Below are 9,534 nucleotides of genomic sequence, written 5' to 3' on the forward strand. Positions count from 1 at the left end.
ATGAACAGTGATGGCTCTAAAAAGCGTTTTCTCAATGCTATGGAGATACTCTAATTAAGATTAAAGCATGTTAACGAACTGTGTGCTTGCCATACACAGTGGTAGAGTTGGTTGCTATGTCAATATGTAACCAGGTATCTTTTCCCCTCTGTCGCTCGCTCTGTGCAGCGGTCTGTGCTCTCAGTAACCCCACTGGTAAAACTACTCACGAGCAAGACTCACCTCAAAGAGGATATTAGACTGCGAGAATCATTTTCTACATAACAGAAACAACAACTAGATTGCTGTGTGCTTGTATGGAAATGGCACCTACAGAACACACATACTGACCAACACCAGCTGAAACGACTGCACTGCTAACAGCCCAGCATGGATCCAGCTCTGCTTGTCTGTCACGACTGAAGCGAGAGGCATATAAATGAGGTTATGGTCTTGATCCCGCAGTTACATAATGGTGCAGCACGGGCTGCAAGGTCTGCCTGCGGATCTACCTGTGCTGACGGAAACATGCATTGTTAGGCTGTTAATCCAGAACAAAATCTAGTTCCTGAGTGTATTTATGCTACGCTGTACGTGTTAATCAAATGAACTTTGCAAGTGTCCACAGACTCGGCACCTACAGGGGCGGGTTTCGCTTGCTGAGGAATCGCAGCGCCGCGTCCCTGCCCCCACCTGCTTCTGTTAGCCAGGAGCGTTCCCCTGGTGACAGAGAATTCATTTTCAGGAAGATATTAACATAAAGAAGAGCCATTAAGCTGCACGGTTTGAAAAAAGAGGGTCAGCTTAAGGATATTTTTCCAAAACCAGCGTAAAGGATCTTTAATAGCACCGACGCATTTAGCGTGACGGCTGAAACACCCATTTTCTTCACAAGCTCTACGAGGAGGGGCACAGAGCTCCTCCGGGCTACCACAGAATAAGTAATTGATGCTGGGCATAGATTTATGTGCTTTTTGCTCGGCACTTTATTGGGATCTGTGAGCCGGTTACGGGCACGCTGGCTGCAACCAGCGCGTTGCTGGCAGCGGGGAGCCAAGGCCCCAGCGGGCCGCGCCGCCATCACCCGGCCCGGCAGCAGCGCCCCGCCGCACGACGACGGAGCCCCGCTCCCATTGGCTGCCCGCCTCGGGGGGGGCGGGACGCAGCCCGCCAGGCAGCCAATGGGACGCCCCCCGTATAAGAACCGGCGGCGAGGCCCCGGCGCCCCCCTGAGGCGGCGGCAGCGCGGCCCCGCCCGGCGGCTGACGGGCGCCTCTGCCGGGGGCGCCTCGCCCAAGGCCGGGCGGGCGCGGGGCGATCGACGACGCCCGGCCTCTTCTCCTGCAGCCGCCCCGGTGCGCGGGGAGCTGTGTGTGTGTGTGTGTGTGTGTGTGTGTGTGCGTGCGTGCGCTCACCCAGCCACGGGGGGGCGGCCGGGCAGCGAGCCGCGGCCTTGCGGCTGCGACACGGGCGGGGAGGGGGGGGGGGGGGGCAGGAAACGGCCCCGTCCCCCTTTCCCCGCTTCCCCCCTTTTCCCCCCTTTTCCCCCCTTTCCCCCCTTCCCCCGTTGCCTCCCCCACCGACCCGTTCCCGCTCGGCAGCGCGGGGCGGCCGCCGCCCGCCCGCTCCCTCCCTTCCCCTCCCCCTCCGCCGCCGCCGCCGCGGCGGGCGGGGAGGGGCGAGGCGGTTCCCGGCGCGCGCCAGCACTGACCTGAGGGGGGGGAGGAGGAGGAGGAGGGGGGGGGGGAGGGGTCGCGCCGCTCTCCGCCGCTCTCGCCGCGGCCCCGCCCACCGCCCGCCGGGCTCCGCCGCCAGGCCCCGCCCGCCGCCGCGCCGAGCGCCGCCGCCGGCCGCCGCCGCCGCGCCAATAACGTCCGGCCGCCGCGCCCGGCTTCCGGGGGGGGGCGGGGAGCGAGGGGCGGGGCAAGATGGCGGCGGTAACGGCCCTGCCGCTGCCGCTGTCGGGCAGGTTCAAGGGGTGCGTCCGGGCGCGGCGCGGGGAGAGGGGGGGGCGCGGGGGGTGGGGGGTGGGGGGGGCAGAGCGGGGCTCGGCCGCGGCTCCCGGCCCGGGGAGAGGCGGTGAAGGGGCGGCGGGGCCGGGGGATGGCGCCGGGCGGGGCGAGGCGGAGCTGGGGGACGGCCCTCGGAGCGCTCCGGACGGGGCCTTGCGGTGAGGCGCCGGGAGGCGGCGCTGCGGAGCGGGGCCGGGCCGGGCCGTGCTGGGCCAGCGGTGGGGGCTGCGGCCTGGCGTGCCCTGGGGCCGCTGCCGGGCTGCTGCGTGGGTCTCGGCCCCAACATCACGGCTCCGGCGTGTACGCCTTGAAATAAGGGTTGTTCTGCAGGAGGGTTAAAGTGCCTCGTTAACGTCTGTCTCGGTGCCCTTCTCAACAAACAAAACCACCGTAAAACCCTTCACGTAGAGGGAATGGCCTCAGTTTGTGCCCGGGGAGGTTCAGGTTGGAAATGAGGCGACATTTCTTCTCAGAAAGAGCGGTCAGGCACTGGGACGGGTTGCCCAGGGAGGTGGTGGAGTCACCGTCCCTGGGGGTGTTCAAGGAAAGGTTGGACGTGGTGCTTGGGGACGTGATTTAGTGGGTGACATTGGTGGTAGGGGGATGGTTCGACCAGATGATCTTGGAGGTCTTTTCCAACCTTAGCGATTCTATAATTCTCTTTATATAATTACATATATACACCTGTAAGTTCATTTATACCTATCTAAGTAGCTGTAACTCTATCTATTTATATATGAATTCACGTGCTGGGGAGCAAGTATTGTGGATTTTGTTGTTGTAAAATCAGTGCAATGTAGCATACCTAAACCTTACACGTTTCTCTGGGCTCTTAATTTTAAATTTACTTGTCTTTACATCTGGCTAACCACAGTCAGAGAATGTGTTTTAGCCTGGAATTGACTACAATTTTTACCTCTGTCAGGGCTAGTCAGTTAATGTTTTTTCCCTGAAAAGATGTTTTTCTTCAAAAGTCAACCAAAGAACCCTACCAATTTGAGTTCCTTTTTTTTTTTTGGTGTTAACTGCTTTAAAAGCACACACACATTTTTAAGACCTTATGTTTATTTAAGAATAGAAGATACTTTATCATTTCTGCTCAGTAATAAAATTTTGATCCTTTCCTTTTTAGATCCTTTGCGTATTTTACAATTAAAGACAGACTACCCCAGATCCTCACAAGAACTATTGATACTCTGCATAGACATAAAAATGAATTCTTTGAAGAACATGGTGAGGTAAGAGTAAGGTGTCTTTTTGCCCCAAATTTTTTTTCCATAACCGCTGAGACCCCTTCTATGATGTGTTTTACTGGTTTCTTTCATTGGTTGGCTTTCTTATTCTTTTTATCTGTTCTTCTTGGCCATCTTTCTTGTAGCTTTCTTTCATTAGTTTCATAATTCGTCTTCCTGTCCTACCTTTTTTCTGATCTTTCTGTTCTGCAACTGCCTCATTTTCTTTCTCTTTTTTTTTATTTTTTAAATGGTGCTATGTCTAACAGACTTACTGTCTTCTGAAGATGGCAGTTTCACTTTTCTGTTGCCCTCTAATGACCAAAAGGTCCAATCTATAAAGAAGTCCAATGCGTGATTCACTTTAGGATGATATGCGTAAAATAAGTATCATTTACCCAGATGTGTTTGGTTGAATCAAGCTGATTTTTTGGGAACTTGTTTGTAGCAGTTGAAGCTTATCGCTTATTTATGCCTGAAAACCAGATCTGCATTTCTACAGGATTAAATGTTCAGAATAGGAACTTTTGTTCTTCACTTATTTCAGAAGGGTGTTGAAGCAGAGAAGAGAGCTATATCTTTCCTTTCCAAATTACGGAATGAACTGCAAACAGACAAACCAGTGACTCCCTTAGAAGATGAACTGCCTGATGCCACGCTGTGGAACCAATACCTCGACTACCAACGAAATTTATCAAATGGAAATGGAGAACCAAGTTGGTTTCAGTCTCCTTGGTTATACGTAGAGTGTTACATGTATCGTCGAATTCATGCAGCGTTAGCACAGAAGTAAGTAGTACTAGTTTGGTGTATTACTCTGCAAAACATTATTCTTCCCCCTTTTAATTTTAGGAGAAAGGAAGACATCTGGGGACTAAGATTTAAAAAAAAATAAATTAAGCTTTTCCATATTCCTTTTCCTTTGTTTTGCACCTCAGATTTAAAATTCTTCTTTCATTCAGTAGATTTTGAAGTTTATTGTTATTTGTTATGATTCATTTTCTGCAACTTAGTCTACATGCAAACTAAAGTTTGACTGTGTAGCTTGCCCTTGCAGACTAATGTAGAGCAGGGTCTCAAAGTGATTTAACGTATCTAAAAGGTTTGTTAGTTTAGAGTTGTCTCTTAAGGCGTACATTCATCTAAAATACGTAATAGGAGTGCCACCACCACGTTGGGCATTCTGACTTGTTCGGATGCTTGAAATCTGAAGTTCTTACTGCAACAGACCCGTTCATTCTACACCATCATCTTAGTTACAGCAGGGTTTGCAGGCCATGCATTGCATCAGACTTCGGGAGCTGATCCTGGTTAAAAATAACTTTGAAGGAAAAGTTTGTTGTGCTGGTACTGTGGAGAGGTGCCAGTACAACGTAATGGGGTAGGAATGAACAGTTTAATTGCCTGCTGCTGCCTAAAATGAAATAAAATAAGATGAGATGCGTTATGCACAGCGGACTTGTCCGTAGTATTACAGAGACGAAAACACAGTAATGGGTTTCCTTGTTTCTACTGGTATATCAGGCCCTTGGAACCTTTGCAGCAGAAACTTCAAATATGACATGGATGTTTTGGATTGTACTAAAAAACGAGGTGCTCTTCATTAGTAAGCTTTAAATTTCTCAGTCTTTATTATTTTGCTGCTTTTAAGCATATGGCTTGATAGAGGTTCAATCATTTGTTAAAACTTGTAACAGCAAATACGATTCTTATTACATAACGAGTTTCTAGTTCTTATATATTACAAGAGCTGAATTATTTTGTCATCTTTGTCATATTAGTTTTCAAAAGTCCTAGTTAAAAGCTTTCATAAGAATGACATCGCATCACTGTAAGAGACTTTGGTATGGGAAATACACTTCAGTAGGCACAAATGCAATTTGGGCCAGCAATTCACTATGCTTGTTCACTTGCATTTTGTAGTTTTAGTCCTTTGTATACCAAGAATGGAGTTCAAAATTGTTACAATAGGGATTGAACACTTATTCGCTCTCAGAATTGCTAAAAATATGAAGGTGTCCTGTGTGCTATTTGGTTTAGTAAGGTGTGTTATCAAGCTTTTATTCAGATGTCTAAGAATTCACTGTGACAAGTTAAAACTGGAAAATCTAACCAGTGGCTATTACACAGTCTAAAACCACTGAGCTCTAAGCTTGCGTTTTCATGTGTTTCAAGTGCTGTCTTGGAAAATGTGGACAGTATGTTAATATGTTCTTTCTCTGCTTACTTTTAGCCCACCTATCGACAACTTCGATGTATTTAAAGAAGGAAAGGCTCAAAATTTCTTCGAATCCCAAGGGGCTATTATTGCCTTATGTACTTACTTTCAGGAGCTGCTTAAAAACATCAAAGATCTAGATGAGAAGCAACTTCAGGAGGAGTTTTTTAAGTTACTGCAGGTAAACTAGTAGTGCTTAACACAAGACTAAAATATCCTCTCTCTGTAGCAAATGAAATCTTGAGAGTATAAAGAATCTGAATTTCATTGGGAAATTAAAAAAAAAAATCCTAACGGCCATACTGTATCACTACACTGGAAATATTTAAGTTTGATGTTTTCCTTATACTGCTGGTCTTCATTGTGTATTTGAAAACCCAGCTTATTCTCCCTCAGAAAACAGTACCTCGAAAATAAATTTTATGTTGAGTTCCAGAAGGCCTTTCTGTTGTTTAACTGTAGAATTTTAAAACAGTTAATTTTACTGACACTTTAAAAGCTTTAGACTTTTGGAAATAAGCTAGATGTCACTTTGGGCCAGAAGTGGCTCAAAAGTTTATAACTGCACCATTCTTGGAAAAAAATGCCTTTGGGTAGAATACAGAATTTCATAGGGTTACGGTAAGTTCGTTCACTGGCAGCAATGCACATGGACTATGTGACAAAACTTTATAAAAAGCTCATTAGAGTGTACTTGAAATACTTTTATATTTTTATAAATTGGTATTAGTTATAGTTCTTACTTGGCTTCATGTAACAAATCAATCGCATTTTATTACTCCTTTTTTTGTCTTCCCACTGCTGTTTTCTGGAGTTAGAGTGTGGAGAACATATTTTTTAAAGCTCTCTGATCAGTGTGTTTACATTGATCTGAATCTTCCTTTTTTGTCAGTTCTGATGCATGTTTCTGGTGCCTGCATAAATACAGAGCCTTGTTTGGTTCCTTCCAAGATTTTTTTTTTCTGTGTTGAGATTTTTGCACAAGAAGTTGATTTCTGTTAAAGCTTGGAGGAAAATGTGGAGTCAGAGTCTTCATGTCCCTAAAATAGAAACAAACAAAAATCTTTAAGTACATGCGAAGTTTAGAATGTAGCTACAATGAAACTTACCAAATGTTTTTGTTTCTTCCTCATTCTAGGTGTCATTGTGGGGCAATAAGTGTGACCTTTCTTTTTCAGCTGGTGAGGACAGCTCTCAGAAATCTAGTCCTCTACAGTGCCTGGAAGATATGGTACCTTTTATCTTAGTGAATGATATGGAAAAACTTTGGTCACTACTTATAAATGCCAAAAATAGAAAAACAGATAAATGTAAAGTTAGAGTTGATATAATCCTGGATAATGCTGGATTTGAACTTGTAAGTGATTTTGTGTTGGCTGACTTCCTGTTATCATCAAAGCTAGCTGATGAAGTCCATTTCCATGGAAAGAGTATTCCATGGTATGTGTCAGATACCACAAAGAATGATTTTAACTGGACTATAAAACAGCTTCAGGCAGCTAATCATATGTGGATGTCTAGGTGTGGGATAAACTGGGAGGGCAATTTGAAAAAGGGCGTTTGGGTTTACCACGATCACATGTTTTGGACTTTGCCACATGACTTTTCCAGTATGGCTGAGGTTGCTCCTGATTTGTATGCTGATCTACAGAAGTCAAACTTGCTTCTTTTTAAAGGTGATCTAAACTATAGAAAATTAACAGGGGATAGAAAATGGGAGCACACTGTTCCTTTTCATCAGGCCTTGAACAAGTTTCATCCTGCACCTCTCTGTAGTTTGAGAACACTGAAATCTGACACGCAGGTTGGCCTGAAACCTGGACAAGGTGAAGAGATTCAGGCTTCTGAACCTGAATGGATGATAAGTGGGAAATACGGGGTGGTTCAGTTTGATGCTGCTCTCTGACTCCAGTTCTAACATTCTGGCAGATAGATTTAGTCAAAGTTTTAACTCTGTTAAAAAGTTTAACTTTCTCTGTTCTATGCTTGGCTTCAGCAATTTTTTGTTCGTTTGCACTTTTTCTTCCAAACAATTTGTTGTTGTTGTTCCACAAAAGACTTTGGTGTTCTGTAAAAGTTCACAGTTTACATAAATCACTCTGCATTTCAACATATTTTGTGTTCCTATTGTCCAATGTCAGCAGAAGATATTTAAGGTGAATATTTGGTTGACCATAATTTTTTTCTTCATTGTTGGGTATGAGGGTTTATGCCTACCAAGTGAAAAATTTACTTTGGAAACAGGTTTTTCAACTGTATCTTTGCATGTATTTACTTACTTCAGGATATTTTGTTCTCCATGTGCCATGAATTGCATGAAAGTTAATGTTTTAGCAAGAGCACAAATGAATTATTTTTTATATGGTCATTGCAGGACCATGTTTTAAAACTGCTTGAAAGAGTTTACTCCTGCTTTTTACATCAATTGTTTTTTATGTGCTGCTTGTATCAGTTGACAAAGTACTTTAATTGTTTTTTAAATGGTTGTCTTTATTTGAAAATAGTTACCAGTACATTAAGAGATGAGTTTTTGGGTGATATCTGGTAAACGTTGACTTTAAATTTGAAAGTTAAATTTTGATTTTTAAAATAGAAGTGGATGTTGCTAGCCATTTTGCCTGTAAGAGGGGAGTTACCCCATCTGGTAAGAAGATTAGTAGGAAAAAGGACAGTTTCATTTTAAGAGTGGGGAAGGATTTATTTATCTAAGAATAATACCAAAAACAACAACAAAACACAGTTACCTTGCTAACTGGATTTTAGATTTAAAAAAACTTGAATTGAAGGTGGCCTGTCTACCACCAGTGTTGGTGGTTCAAGCATTGCTGCCTCTTTCAATTGTGAACATTTTTATTGTCAAATATAGTGCTTTGTATTTTTTTAAGAAGGATGCCACATTTTTTATGGGGGAAATAAAACCCCAGTTGCACTGAGAAGTACAATATATGCTAAAGATACACGGGCTATACAGGTTGCTGCTAATTAGAGTTATGTCCCATTTTCTTTTCCTCCACCCCAGTTTCAGTTTACCTCACTCAGAAGTTGGGGGAAACTTTGGAATATTTTAGTGATTTTTTTCACAGTGAAATGAAAGGGGAAATGCATTATCTGTTTCTAAAGGAAAAATTAAAAATAGATTCTATCGTCTTATTTTTGTTGTTTGAAATAGGGCCTTTTTGGAGGGCTGATATGATGGCAGTGATAACTGCAGGTTTGTTAGAAAATAGCAAAATTTCCCACAGCGTCTGTCTTTCTGTCTATGCTGCTGTCTGGAGCTGCTAAAATGAGCAGGACTTGCTGCTGGTAACCGAGGTTGTTACATTACAGAGAACAGGAGTAGACCGTAGGTAGAGAAACTTCATCTTCTATTTTATAGATAACAGTGAAATCTTATACAACAAAAAGGAGGACACTGTAGCGTCCTTACTTGGCTACATTCTGGAACTGAAGAAACGTGTGCTCTGACAGAGGAATCAGAATGTCTCTGTGGTGGAAGGTGGACTAAAAGCGACTTATGCACTTACGGTTAACCTAAGACAAGGGTAAGCTTTGGTAGGTCTAAAGCTATTTTAGCCTTTGAAAATGAAGCTGGAATCCCTTCTGGTCAGTGAAATCACTGGCAAGAAATGTCTCGTTTCTCATTCTGACATGCAGAGAATCAGCTGGTGCTATGAGATACTGTGTTCCCATAATAAAGATCAATATAATGGATAAATGCACTCCAGTTGCTGATGACTTTGGTTATTTGCGTTTGTGTTCTTCTTTCTTCTCACATCTGAAAGTATACTAATATTTTAAAGTTGCAAGGTCAATAATCAAAAACTAACATGCTAGAAATTTCAGGAGGCAATATGATACTGAGGGTGGGGTTCTAGTTTTGGGACCTGAACTTAGTCATTTTCTTTGTATCTCTGGCTTACTACTTCTAAAGGATGAATTCACGTTCATCCTGAAGCATTTGAATAACTGTAAGTTAGAAATCCAGTCAAGAGAGCTAAAGGTCAGGTGGCCTGTCTTTGTCTGGAGAGAGCTCAGGGAGGCTCCAGCTTTGGTGCTTTGATAAATACATAAATGACATGATGAGTCTGGGCAC

The 9,534-nt window shown here is 44.0% G+C and overlaps 2 protein-coding genes across 7 annotated transcripts in view; one reads left to right on the forward strand and one right to left on the reverse strand.

The window, feature by feature from the left end:
• Window positions 1-1,807, reverse strand: part of RMND1 (required for meiotic nuclear division 1 homolog) — a 20,933-nt gene extending 19,126 nt beyond the window's left edge. Inside the window, exon 1 of one of the 4 annotated variants that reach the window (XM_080585905.1) lies at window positions 1,691-1,807. The gene's annotated coding sequence lies outside the window, so the exon portion shown is untranslated. Of the gene's footprint in view, window positions 1-222; window positions 591-1,690 lie in introns of those variants that run through there. The other 3 variants (XM_080585906.1, XM_080585904.1, XM_080585907.1) reach the window with 3 other exon arrangements.
• Window positions 1,181-9,160, forward strand: ARMT1 (acidic residue methyltransferase 1). Of its 3 annotated transcripts, none has more exons than XM_080585911.1 (5): window positions 1,181-1,334; window positions 3,124-3,229; window positions 3,771-4,012; window positions 5,457-5,622; window positions 6,580-9,160. In XM_080585911.1, exons 3-5 carry the CDS (start codon window positions 3,978-3,980, stop codon window positions 7,345-7,347), a joined length of 969 nt encoding a protein of 322 aa, XP_080442037.1. In that variant the 5' UTR covers window positions 1,181-1,334; window positions 3,124-3,229; window positions 3,771-3,977; the 3' UTR covers window positions 7,348-9,160. The 3 variants fall into 3 exon arrangements, with proteins under 3 accessions (XP_080442037.1, XP_080442036.1, XP_080442038.1); XM_080585910.1 differs by lacking the exon at window positions 1,181-1,334 and adding an exon at window positions 1,807-1,957; XM_080585912.1 differs by lacking the exon at window positions 1,181-1,334 and adding an exon at window positions 2,189-2,331.
• The last annotated feature ends 374 nt before the right edge of the window (window positions 9,161-9,534 follow it).

The sequence above is a fragment of the Anser brachyrhynchus genome (genome assembly GCF_964034855.1).
Source record: "Anser brachyrhynchus genome assembly, chromosome: 3".
Lineage (NCBI taxonomy): Eukaryota > Metazoa > Chordata > Aves > Anseriformes > Anatidae > Anser > Anser brachyrhynchus.

Coding starts and splice junctions, on each gene's coding strand:
- ARMT1 (XM_080585910.1), top strand. CDS start 1,908: ATGGCGGCGGTAACGGCCCTGCCGCTGCCGCTGTCGGGCAGGTTCAAG. Junction 4,013..5,456: donor CATGCAGCGTTAGCACAGAA/GTAAGTAGTACT, acceptor GCTTACTTTTAG/CCCACCTATCGACAACTTCG. Junction 5,623..6,579: donor AGTTTTTTAAGTTACTGCAG/GTAAACTAGTAG, acceptor TCCTCATTCTAG/GTGTCATTGTGGGGCAATAA.